This window comes from Pinus tabuliformis, chromosome 5_1 (assembly GCF_031772625.1).
Source record: "Pinus tabuliformis cultivar Carrire ecotype Pingquan chromosome 5_1, CPIR1, whole genome shotgun sequence".
In the NCBI taxonomy this organism is placed as follows: domain Eukaryota; kingdom Viridiplantae; phylum Streptophyta; class Pinopsida; order Pinales; family Pinaceae; genus Pinus; species Pinus tabuliformis.
Window position 1 is genome coordinate 128569729 of NC_142305.1, and position 13352 is coordinate 128583080.

Genomic DNA, 13352 nt, shown 5'->3' on the forward strand with positions numbered 1-13352 from the left:
ACTCCCTTGCATTCTGGTGCATTGGAAATCCCTTATATAAGGTTTCGAAACTCTAACTTTAGAGTTCTAGTAACAATATTGCAAACATAGTAATATCTTTTAATACATGGAAAATTGGTTACAACTTCTGCACTAAATATATGTTGTTTTAACAATATTCATATGATATATATTATATTTTTGAAATTTTAGTGTATCAGTGGATAAACATATGTTATGTATAACATATGGTTAACAACCTTATTCAGTGGTAATACCCCATGACATATGACATGGCTCAGTGGTGTCTTTCTATTGGAGTTGGCACAACAAATCGTCGGACCCCGTGGTGTATAATACCATGGCATGAGTTGTAACCACTCTGCACCAACTGTGTTGACATAGCACAGTAATTCTGTGGTGATACCTGTGGAGATATTTTTCATATCACATAGGACAACAACAACTCCCGCGCAATTATAACAAACATCAACGGTGATACATAAATTTTGACTCGTGGCATATATTGTAACCTCAGCATATGGTCTAACATACTCTAGCAGTGTGGCAACATAGAACCTCGTCTTGTGGCATATCAATGTTCCATGTCAGCACCAACTTAGTGCTTCCCTACAACTGTGGTCATGTGGCTCTCATATGCCTTGGGGCTTAAGAAACGCCACTCCTCATCCTTTTTCCATTGTCGTTGGTCTCATGACCATGCAAATGCCATTGAGGTAGACCCTTAGGGGCTAGCCCCCTTCACCAACAATGTGTGCCTTTTTATATAATTTCTCCACTATATGCAACAAGGAACAATTGGTGGCTTGATGGTAGAGAGCTTGGATGTTGATAGTTGGTTCATGGTTCGAATCTACCGAAGACCCTGCAGGCTCATATAAAACTTTTAATATACCATGAGGAGGCCACATGGTAGCCATTCATTGGCCCACGTGGCCCTCCATTATTGGTCAAATTCAAAATCAAACCAACTAATCATAAACACAGGAATTTGCACAAACCAAAAGAAGACACTTGGCAAAATCTGGATGCACCATGTGTCAATTGGAACCATGATTTTTTACCAGTGGAACCATGAGTTGACCATTGACCTTGACCAGTTGAATTTTGACTTTTTTCCCAGCTTGACTTGAACTTTAACTTTGTGTAACTCCATACGAATTCCATTTTGCAAACTGAACATACCACTAGAATGAGTGCAATGAGATATTCAACTTGGCACTGGTTTCATGAGCATCCGATATTGTAAAATTATGAGCATGTCAGGAACTGATGCTATTTATGACCATCTTGGTCTCAAACATTACATAGCCAACATGATGATACTCAATCAAGATCCATCCTGGATCAATACAACAATTTTTTGTTGTGACTAATGAGAATGGGAAATCCTCAACAATAAAACAGATATTGTTTATTTGATGCCCATTCTAAATTCTAATGCTTTTCTTGGTTGTATTTTCTTGTGGGTGAAGGTTTTATTATCTATTGAATGTGGTATTCATCAATTTTTTTACTTTTTAGCTTGAGGTTTTCTATTTATTGATTTTATCAAGGTTATTGATTTTTATGGAGCTTCTCCTGGAAATCTTTTTATAATTGTTATTACAAGTTTTTGATTGGTTGTTTGTGTGCATAAATGTTGAAGGCTTGATTATCTGTTGAGTGAGATAGTCATCAAGTTGTTTTACTTTTTAGTTTGAGGTTTATTGATTTTATTAGGGGTACTGATTTTGATTGAGTTTCTACTTACAATATTTTTATAATTGTTATTGCAAGTTTTTGATTAGTTGTTTTTGCCCATAAGTGTCTTAGTGATGCATGCAACTTTTCATTTGGTTTTCAAGGAATCTTGATCTACTTTTGAGTAGCCTATATTGTAGGATGTTTTTGATGCATTTTCCTCATTGATGCTACTAAAATAGATTATTTTGCAGTTTTTATGGTTTTCTTTGGGGTCAGGGTTTTATCTTCTTTTCAGTAGTGTGATTTGCAGTTTTGTAAGCTATATTTGGTGTTTTATTAGGACTAGAAAATTCAATATTCTCCAATTCATAGAACAAATATTCCTTGCAATGAAATTGTTCATGGAAAATGATTGTTTCTAAAAATTAGGGGTTCAAAATCAATCTTAATTTGAAGGTTGTTTGCACTGTTAACTTTTTTGATGTGGCTTTCTCTGGGGTAACGATTTGATTGATTTTACTAGTTGTTTATATTACAACAAAATGTAGTTAGGTTTTGTATGATCTTAAGCAACAAAATGTTGCATTTGCTTTTGTCTTTTACACCTTTTTTGGGGAACATGATCTTGTGTTCAGAAGCATAGATGCATTTTCTTTTGTGTTTTACACCTTCATTTTGGGAGAATTTGATCTTGTATTCAGAAGCCTAACTGCATTTTCTTTTTTGTTTTACACTTTTTTGGGGGGAACTTGATCTTGTATTCAAAGGCCTAATTTGAAGGTCATTTTAACTATTATTTTTTTCAGTAGTCTCATAGTTTACATCATTTAATTATGTAAAACCCAAAATAGTAGAATGTTGGGTATTGAAATCTATTGTTTTATGTTTTTTTAGTTGCAACATGATTCGGTTAATAATGAGTTTCATTAATTTATGAAGAAACTACATGTTCATGTATGATAATACACACCGGAATGATATTTGGATCTTTTATGTTTTGGTTTTGAACTTTTGATATGTTTTGATGAGGACTCAATTTTAATAATTTATGAGAATTTTGAAGGACGTACTAAAGATTACATGTTTAATAATGCAATAAAATCTCATGTAGGATACCACTGTATTAAGATATTTTTTGTCTTCAATTTAGATGTTTTCTTTATTGTCAAGACTGGGTTTCATTAATTTATTGAAAGTGCATGCTTAAGTGTATGAAATCCTTATTACCAATGTATTGTATTCAGAAAATGTCAACTTCATGTTAGGATATTCTGACACATATGAAATAATTAAGTATAACTTGGCCTATTTTATAGTTAGGTAAAGTGTGTATCTTTATTATGTACTTTTTGTAACTTACAATCTGATGGTCATGATATGTTCTAGACATGAAGTGATTTTATGGTTCATTCTCTCCTTAGTATTACCAATACTTGATCTGTGGCTTAACACCCGATTGGCCCATGATCTCTATTTAAAGAGCATGGAGGGTCATTTGTCCAGTGACAGTTTATGAGAGAAGCTTCTGTAAATTTTCTTTATTTTTATTAATAATATTTCCTGAAGTGGTCGCGTTGGCTCGGGCCATGGATTGTTTCCCTCTTTGAGGGTTTTAGCCACATCAAGGGTACTGGTGTACTAATCTGTGATTTTTTTCAGTGGTGTCCTTTGGTGTTCAATCTAAGGAACTTACCTTGTAAATTCCTACATAGTATCAGAGTCATTTGAGGGCTGCATCCATTGGGGATGCAAATCTAAAGCCGGTACAACTACATCTGATTGTCATTTCCTAGATCTACTGTTTCTAACCACTTTTCGAATGAGATGAATACTCTATTGTGTTAGGGAGAATTTGTTCTAGTGAGGAACCCTTTTTGTTTCAAGCAAAAAGGTTTCTGGTAGCCCTAGCTATGTCATTTTTAAGATTTGGAGGTGTATAGTCTTTATTTGTAGTTATAGTTATTTATCTCTTTGTTTATCTTGGTTCATAATCATATATAAATTGTTTATTACCAGATCTAAACCTTTGATTTTTGCGTATGCTCTTTGCCTCATGACTCTGTGCGATCTGTGCAAACCAAGAATAGAAAGAATGGATTTTTCTCATGCGTGTGCTCTTTTTCACCATGCCTTAGTGTGTTCTTGGAAAATCAAAAGCATTGAGGAAAATATCTAGTTTCCAAGGAACTAATGCCAGATCTAACTTTAAGCCATAAGGCTTAGATACTTTTTGCTTGTTTGTTTGGTTTGTGTAGTTGTTTTTTTGTTTTGTAGACAAAAAGGGGTTTTTTAAGTAAGCACGCACCCCAAAGCTTCAGTGAAGAAAAAAAATCCCTTCCTTCCAACAATTACTAAATCTTTTAACTAGGTCACTTGGTCTATAGTTACTTTATGATAATAGAGGTCTTGGGTTCAAGTCTTTCTATTTGTTGAGTTACTTCAAAAAATAGATGTAACTTATGTTTTAAAGTTACTTTATGTAAAAGTGTTCTCACCCATTATAAAAGTGAGTCACTTATAATTCTAAAGTCAATTTATCTTTTATTTAAGTTACAATTTAGTAGATAGTTCATAAAGTACCATTGTAAAAGTGACTCTCACTTATTTATAAAAGTGGGTCACATAAAGTAATCTTTTTTTTTAAAATGTGAGCTAATTAGATTAAGTTTGGAAAGGGGGGATTTTTTTTTTAAATATAACATTATCATCAACTTCCCAACATTCACGTGGTTTGTCGTCATCTTTAACAAAGTTTCTTCAAAAAGCCATAAGTTCTTCATCCAGACGTCGTTTTCAAAGCCATTTTTTTTAATCAGCCTAATGTTTCGAGATATTTCCATTGGAACATTTAGTTTCAGCATATACAGATTCAATTTTTTTTAAAATGGAAGGTCCATACCTAGTTATTCTTGACAACACCAACTACTTCCAATGGCTAACCTACATGGTGGATTTACTTACAAGTAAAGGTATTTATAGAATAGCCTCAAACCAAGAGTCTAAACCTCAAGATAAAGGTAAGCTAACCAAATGGTAAAATAAGAAAGATCAAGCACGTGGGTTGATAGGGATGTCTATTTCTCCAGACCTTAAATTCCATATCGCAGAAATTGATACCACCGACGAAGCAATGAAAAAACTCAGTACAATTTTTGGAATTAAAAATGAAATTAGAGCCCATCAATTTGAAAATGATTTGCTTATTTTGGACCCCAATAATTTTTCTTCCATTGAACATTTTGTGTCCAAGTTCAAGACCCTTATACTTCTCTCGGAAGGTGTTAAGGTTAAGATGAAAGATGGTAGCCTTATCTATTCCATTCTTACTAAGTTAGGGCCATCCTAATATGTGTTTGTTTCCACCTTCCATTCTATTAGAGAAGCATTTATTTCTCAAGCACAAGACTACAAGTTCCCCTCTTTTGATGGCTTTGTGATTCTTTAATAAGATAACAAGAAAAAATCTTACGTCTTGGTCTTTAATAGAAACTCTTCTACGAAAGCCTTAGCAGCCTAGTAGCAACCAAGTTCAAAGTATCCTAAGAAGCAACATCCTAAAAATAATGGTCCTAAACCAAACAAGGGTCCTAAGCAATTTCAATCTCAAAATGAAAAATTAACTCAACAAAATGATAAGGCAAATAAACAAAGGGAAAAAGATTGATAGACATTGCAACTTTTGTAATCGTGATGGCCACTTAGAATCCAAATTCTTTAAGAAGATGGAAGCCTTGGAAGCAACAATGAAGAAGCATAACATCCATTTGGAGCACTCTTCAACTTCAATTTCATCTTCAGGAATGGCACTTTTTTCATGTGGTTGTCAAGAATCTTGATCTGGTTATGCACTAAATGTATTTCCTTCTACTCATTCTCATTAGTGGCTCTTTGATTGTGGAGCTTCGTATCACATGGCCAAAAACAAAGCGATGTTTTCTTATTTAAATGATTATAACACCAAAAATATATATGTTGGTGATGCTAGATCTCTTAGTGTTGTAGGGACTAGAACTATTCATATAGACAACTGTCAATTTAATGATGTATTATGTGTTCCTACCTTATCCTACAACCTTCTATCTATATATTAAATAACTCATTCAGGTGAAGGTAAAACTATTGAATTTTCACCTCATGATGTTATAATTAAGGACCTAATCCTAGATAGATTTTAGCTACTAGCATTGTTGATGATTCTACAAGGTTGTATAAGTTTAACAACTTTGGGTCATCAACTCTTCCCTCAGTATTTGTTTCTCACAATGATAAAGTGAACAAACTTTGGCATGAAAGATTTGGTTACTTAAAATATCACACCCTTCAAAATCTATGTATAGAAAATATGGTGACAGGTTTTCCTATGGTATATTGTAGAGATGGTGTTTGTTATGGATATGTACTCGGAAATTATCATTGGGATAGTTTTGAAAAACATGCCTCTTGGCATGCCTCAACCCCATTACAACTTGTGCGTAGTGATTTATGGGGTCCACTTCCAGTTGTTTCATTCTCTGGTTACAAGTATTTCTTAAATTTCATTGATGATTTCTATAGACACACTTGGGTATACTTCTTAAAACGCAAGAGTGAAGTCTTTAACATGTTCTTGGCCTTTAAGGCCTTTTTTGAGAAAAAATTTGGACATCAAATTCTTAAGCTAAGATCTGATAATGGCAGAGAATATGTTAACAAAAGATTCATCAACTTTTGCACTAAGCATGGAATTCAATTGCAACATACTTTTCCATATACTCCACAACAAAGTGGTGTAGTTGAAAGGAAAAGTTGCAGATTAAAGGAAATGTCTTATTGTATGCTTCAATCTAAAGGATTTAGTCTTAACTTTTGGATAGAAACAATTAATAGTGAAAATTACATAGTAAATCACACTCCTACTAAGGTTTTAAAGGATATCACTCCATAAGAAGCACAGAGCTCAATTAAACCAGATGTAAGTCATTTTCATGTTTTTGGAAGTGAAGCATGGGCCCATATTCCAGATGAGAAACATAAAGCCTTAGAACCTAAGAGTGAAAAATGTATTTTTGTTGGATATTCTAAAGATGTCAAAGGATATAGACTTCTTCAACCTAAATCCAAAATATATTCATTAGAAGAGATGTAAAGTTTGATGAAAATATATCGACCTACGAGTCTAGTTCGGTGGATGTGCCACCTCTCTCTATATCTTCTACTTCTAAAAATATTCCTTCTTCAGATGATGAAAGCGAGGATGAAAATCCTCCCCCATATTCTTTGGATATTCCTTCATCTCCTCAGCTTCCAAAATGGGTCCGTGCTACTCAAGATGCAACAGATGCCCTTACAGGTGATCCTATAGATCAACATCATGCATGTTCTCAGTTCGATAGAGCCTCTTCTTTACTGGCTCAAGTTTCAATGAATTATGATCCTGACACCTTTGGAGAAGCTTTAGGCCATCCATATTGGGACGCAACTATGAATGAAGAATATCACTCATTATTGGCAAAATGATACATGGGACCTTTTTCCTCTTCCAGAGGGACGAAAAATTGTTAGATGCAAATGGGTTTACAAAACCAAGTTTGGACCAGATGGAAAAATTGATAAACATAAAGTTCATCTTGTTGTTAAGAGTTTTTCACAAGTTTAAGGCATTAGCTATACTGAAAAATTCTCCCATGTTGCCAAAATGAACTTTATCCGCTTTGTTATTTCCCTTGTTGCCTCTTTCAAATGGGAAGTGCATTAGATGGATGTTAAATCCACCTTCTTCCCTGGGGACTTGCATGAAGAAATATATATGGAACAACCTCCTGGCTTTATACAGAAAGAAACTAGCCTTGTATGTTAGCTTAAGAAATCCCTTTATGGTCTCAAGCAAGCCCCTCAAGCTTGGTATGTCAAAATGGATAGCTTTCTTTTAGATACTGGCTTTTCTAGGTGTCGCTCTGACAATACTATCTACACCAAGAACTGGGTAAGTACCTTATCATTATTTTTCTTTATGTTGATGATCTTATCCTTACTGGTAGTGATCCCAACCTTATAAACCATGTGAATTCTAGCCTTAAAAAGAAGCTTGAAATGACAGACTTAGGACACTTGCATTATTTTCTCGGTCTTCAAGTCTTGCAATCCAAAGAAGGTATTTCCCTTTCCCAGTCCAAGTATTCATGTGATATTATACGCCAGTTTCACATGGAAAACTGTAAGCCAACCCCTTCTCCCTTTCAGTCACTTGTACTTCCCCTGAAGTTGATGCTACCTTATTCTGTCAGCTTGGTATCTGACCCATCACCCATCCTGACCTTTCCTTTGTTGTTGGCCTTGTTGCTCGGTTTATGCACAAACCACATGAAAGTCATTGGAAAGAAGCTAAAACAATAATTTTCTATGTTGGAGGTATAGTTCAATTTGGGATTCATTACAGTGCAAAATTGTCTCCTCTATTGGTTGATTTCACTGATTCTGATTGGGCTGGTGACCCTGATGATCAGAAGTCTAATGTAGGTTATGTATTCACTCTTGGTTCTGGACCTATTACATTGGTTTGCAAGAAACAAAGTTCCATTTCTCTTTCTTTAGTAGAAGCAGAGTACCATGGTGCTGTTGAAGCTAGTAAGGAGCTTTGTCAGATCCTATCAGACTTTGGTTTTCAGTAGCAACATCCGACTAAACTTTGGTGTGATAGTCAAAGTGCCATTCAACTATGGAAAGATCCAGTCTAACATCAACACAACACATACATTAAAATACACATTCACTTCATCAGAAATATCATTCATGACCATTTTTTCGAAGTGCAATATTGTTCAACCGATAATCAAGTTGCAAGCATTTGTACAAAGGCTCTCACAAAGGTGAAGTTTACTAAACTTCGATTTATGGCTGGAGTTCAGGAAGTTGTCACTAAGGGGGGATAGGATCTAATTCCTCCTTCTGTCTCCTATTGTGTCATCTATGTACATCCTTCAATCCTATCCGAAGTTGTTCTTAAGGGGGGATGTTAGGATATTTCGACACATATGAAATAATTAAGTATAAATTGGTCCACTGTATAGTTAGGTAAGGTGTGTTTCTTTAGTATGTACTTTTGTAACTTATAATATGACGATCAAGATCTCTTCTAGACATGAAGTGATCCAACAGTTCATTCTCTCCTTGGTATTTTTGATACTTGATCTATGGCTTAACACTCGATTGGTCCATGATCTCTATTTAAAGAGCATGGAAGGCCATTTGTCCGATGACCATTTATGAGAGAATCTTATGTAAATTTTCTTTCCTTTTATTAATAATATTTCCTAAAGTGGTCATGTTGGCTCAGGTCGTGAACTCTTTCCCTCTTTGAGGGTCTTAACCACGTCAAGAATAATGGTGTACTGATCCATGATCTGTTTGTGAGCGGTATCCTTTGGTGTTCAATATAAGGAACTTACCCTGTAAATTCTTACACTGCAATGTGTAGGACATTTACAATGCATTCTAACAGTTGCAAGAAGAGCACTTTTTGGCAACTTTTATTATTATTCTGATCACAATTCTTTTCTATGGGTTACAATGGATGACTTTATATGTATTTTTGTAGAGGCCTTTGTTTTATGTCTTTGTTCCGCTTCAAGCTCTGGTGGATGACACAAAGGATTGACTCCTATCGCAGAGATGTCCCATTTAAGACTCAATTTTTGCTAGATGAGGGTAGTGAAGGTTCACCTATAAGCACTGGTGTGGGCGACGGCATTAGAGAGCCAAAAATCTATATTGTTTTCTTGCCACTATTGGAAGGATCTTTCATAGTAGTTTTGCAAGGAAATGAAAATAATGAGCTTGAAATCTATCTGGAAAGAGGTAAGAATTGCAGGAATTATAAATGGTATAAATTTTTTAATATGACTCAAATTTTTGATCCCTTCGAGTAAAATAGGAATTTTGATTTTCTCTTGAATTTACTTCGTATTTGGCATTACAAGAGATCTCATAGTTGAGAAACTCAAGGAGTTTATTGAGTTTTTGTTGGTGCTGGAATGAATCCATATGAAGTGATTACTAGTGCAGTAAAGTGACAACCTTTCCATGTTTCAAATTTATTATTTAATTTCATCTCTTTCAGAACTTATCAAATTTCAATATCAATGTTATATGATTAACATCAATTATTGATAGTGTGAGGTTGTTGAGAGGAATTCTAAAACCTTTCTTATTTAATTTCCTTTTTTTGGAACTTCTCAGACTTCAGAATCAATGTTATATGATTAACATCAATTATTGATAGTGTAGGGTTGTTGAGAGTCATTCTAAACCCTTTTCCCATTGTGAAAGAAAGATGGCAATGTCTCATGAATTTAATCTTGGTTCTTTACGATGGTGTTTGAATTTGTTTTGTGTGCTAAAAAGTTTACCTCGCCTTAACTTTTAATTGAGAATGGAATACATCTGTGTATTGTTTTACTAAGTCATTATAAGTTTTCGTTGGTTCTTTGAAGCCTTATGATTTGAATATTTCTCTTAAAGTTACATGGTATACTTAACTGGTTTGGGTGGTGTACATGGGACACATTTTACACAGATGTCATAGCCGAGGGTGTAAAACAAGGTTTAGAAACGTATATTATTTTTCCCACCCCCATTTTATGTTCTATAATCATATATCAACTCTTGTCAAGATGTAGTTACATGGTGAACTTATCCTAAGGGTCCAATTCTAAATGTTTGTGAATTTTTTTGTATTTCTTTAACAATCTAGATAAAGGAGGTGCCCCTCCAAAGTTTATGCTTCTTGATGATGGCTTACAATATGTTGAAATGGACCCTAAGGAAAATCCTCCTCTAGTTGGAAATACAACAAAGTAGGTTTGACCTTATTTTTTGTTCAAATATGAGATTGAAGGCAATAATTCATCTCTCTTTGAAATCTAAAGATAATTTCCTTTTGGTTCTCAATATTCTTGTAATATGAAGATAATTTCCTTTTTATTCTCAAAGTTATTATAATTTGAAGATAATTTCATTTTGATTCTCAATTTTATAGTGGAACTCTAACCATTCTATGGGCTCATAATTGAATTTTACAAATTGGTTGACTTATATAAAAGAGAATTATAAGTTTCAAAAATATGGAAAGACTAGTTAGACAAGAGGATCCTGCTTTGGGCTTCAGAAACATTGTTAGGTAAATAAGACCCACAATTTAAAGTAATCTACCTTAGTTGTCCATTAGTAATTACTCAATTATACTCCTTATTTATCTATATGCTCCAAACCCTGGATTCTAGCACTTGCCTCATGAATTCATAAGCTACATTATTTGTTTAGTGACTAGTCGATATATTTAAACTATCATTTGTATATGCAGACTACTTACCTCCATAGTCAATTTTGCATGCTACTTTCTTATTAATTTATATTAAATTTGCATTATTCCAGTTACATTTATGTTTGGCATGCTATCACTAGTTACTAGGGAGGAGTGAAGCCTAATGTTTCTGGAATGGAGAATTATAATTCAAATTTTTCTTTCCCTTTTCAACCTCATGGGATTATTCATCACCAACCAAACGAGGCATTAGAATGCATAAAATTAAATGGATTGGGATTAATCCATCCCAAAAATGTGTTTCAATTCTATCATGATCTCCACTCATACCTAGCAAGTGCTGGAATTAATGGTGTCAAAGTGAGAATCCAGAATATTATAAAAAACATTAGGTGCAGACTATGGTGGTTGTGTTAAATTGGCCATCAAATATCATCAAGCAATGGAGGTTTCTATTGCTCTAAATTTCCCTCATAAAGGGATAATTTCTTGTATGAGTCATAACATCGATGATTTTTAAATGTTAGTGCCATAGAATTGTGTATGTTTTCTTCTAGTAAAAAAACAATTTGACCAATCTTCTCTCTCCCTTGACCGCAACAATAACAAATTTGTATTGAATTGTTTATACAGTTCCAAACAGACTATTGGTACAAGAGCCTCTGATGATTTCTGGCCAAGGGATCCTACATCACATACCATTCATATTGCCTCTGTAGCCTACAACAACATTTTCTTTGGAGAGTTTATGCAACCTAATTGGGATATGTTCCATGGAATGCCCCTTATAATATATATACTGTATGTACCACCAAGTTTATTTTCTGAGCTTCAAGTCTACGAAAAGTAGTTGATTATTATATATTTATAATGTAGAGTCTTCATCGAGTAGGTGAATACCATGTTGTTGCTCGAGATGTTGGGGGGTGCTCAGTTTATGTTAGGTAAGTTTTTTTTATTGGTTTTAGTCCTAATGGCTACAAGAGGTATATTCTACACCCTAGATGGGGGATATTTCCAAGAATTTGTGTTTCCATGCATGAGTGTATGCATAATGTTCCAAATGACAAAAAAGGGAAGATTATTTCTTATAATGGAGCCATCTTAAGCTCTAGATCTATTTAGCGCTAAGAGGAAGTAGAAAAATCAAGGCACAAACCTCAATGTGTTTTCATCTTGAAGGAATTTGTCACTACATTCTGGTTTTCACCTTGAGTATGAGGAACCGCTGCAACCAAATAGATAGGGAGATTAAGTTGTTTCTTCTTTGCACATTTCACCCTTGTATTTATTTTGGAGCATGGTTCTCTTAGCCAATTTTGTTATCTGGGGTTGTTATGTTTCTTTATTATTATATAGTTTTTGGGGTAAACATCCATGGGGGATTTGAGCTAGTGACAGAGCGTCTTAACACTACATCCATTCAACATCAATTCAAAGCCTCGTGGGCATAGTTTTTCTATATTTAATTAATGATGATTTGTTTTTTCTTAGATTGATAATGGAAATTAACAAACCTGGTGAACATGACTTTGAATTTGGCTAAGGTATATATTATATATAATTAATATGTATATATACATATTAATTTTTTTGTCCCCTTGTCCTATTGAAAGTTTCATCTTCCCTGGACATTCGAGATATTGATTGTTGTGTGCGACAACTTTTAGAAGTTGAGAAAAATTATATCATGGGATAAGTCGCTGAAGAAAAGGAAGTTGAAAAAATTGCCTTCAAAATGGAGACATGGAGTACCAAATCTTTTGAAATTTTCTAGTTAATTTCTCAGAATATTACTTTCTCTATGCATGCTAGTACATTGTTGGTACCTCTTAGATGCAATCTTCACTAAACACTTACACCAGAAGAAAAAGTTAATATTGAGTCCATGTTACATTATTTAGCAACCAATCTTCAAGCTAATGCATCATTAAGTCAGAATTTTTTTTTTTTTCTTGTATACGGCTTGATTGAGGATGGTATGGAGGAAGAAAATATGGGTAGGAAGACTACTTTGTTTATTAAACCTAGCCTAACATCTACAATATCATTGGAATTATATAAAAAATCAACGAAGGGACCTACTGATGATAAGCTATATACACCTAATAGGTGTCTAATTTTAGTGTTTACACTGAGGCTTCTTGAGAACCATATGAAAAAAATAAAAGTAGATAAGAGTGATTAATATTTAATATTGATGTTAGACCCTTTTATAGAACTATCAGGGCATTTTCTGAAATCTAGGTATGAAGGAGTTATATCACATTCTGTGAAATGTTTGGCTTGACTATTGAGACTTCCCCTTCCATATATTGATATTCACAGTAGAAATGTTGCCTCCTTAGTTTTTAATATGGTCCTAACA

The 13352-nt window shown here is 34.0% G+C and overlaps 1 protein-coding gene and 1 pseudogene across 1 annotated transcript; both read left to right on the forward strand.

The window, feature by feature from the left end:
• The first annotated feature begins 9272 nt into the window (after nucleotides 1-9272).
• On the forward strand, nucleotides 9273-10521 carry LOC149163752 (putative galactinol--sucrose galactosyltransferase 2). The gene is given in 5 exon segments (XM_089429249.1): nucleotides 9273-9544; nucleotides 9653-9730; nucleotides 9949-9997; nucleotides 10183-10278; nucleotides 10414-10521. Coding segments are annotated over 5 exon segments (603 nt in total).
• A 214-nt stretch (nucleotides 10522-10735) lies between these two features.
• On the forward strand, nucleotides 10736-12765 carry LOC149163753 (putative galactinol--sucrose galactosyltransferase 1; annotated as a pseudogene).
• The last annotated feature ends 587 nt before the right edge of the window (nucleotides 12766-13352 follow it).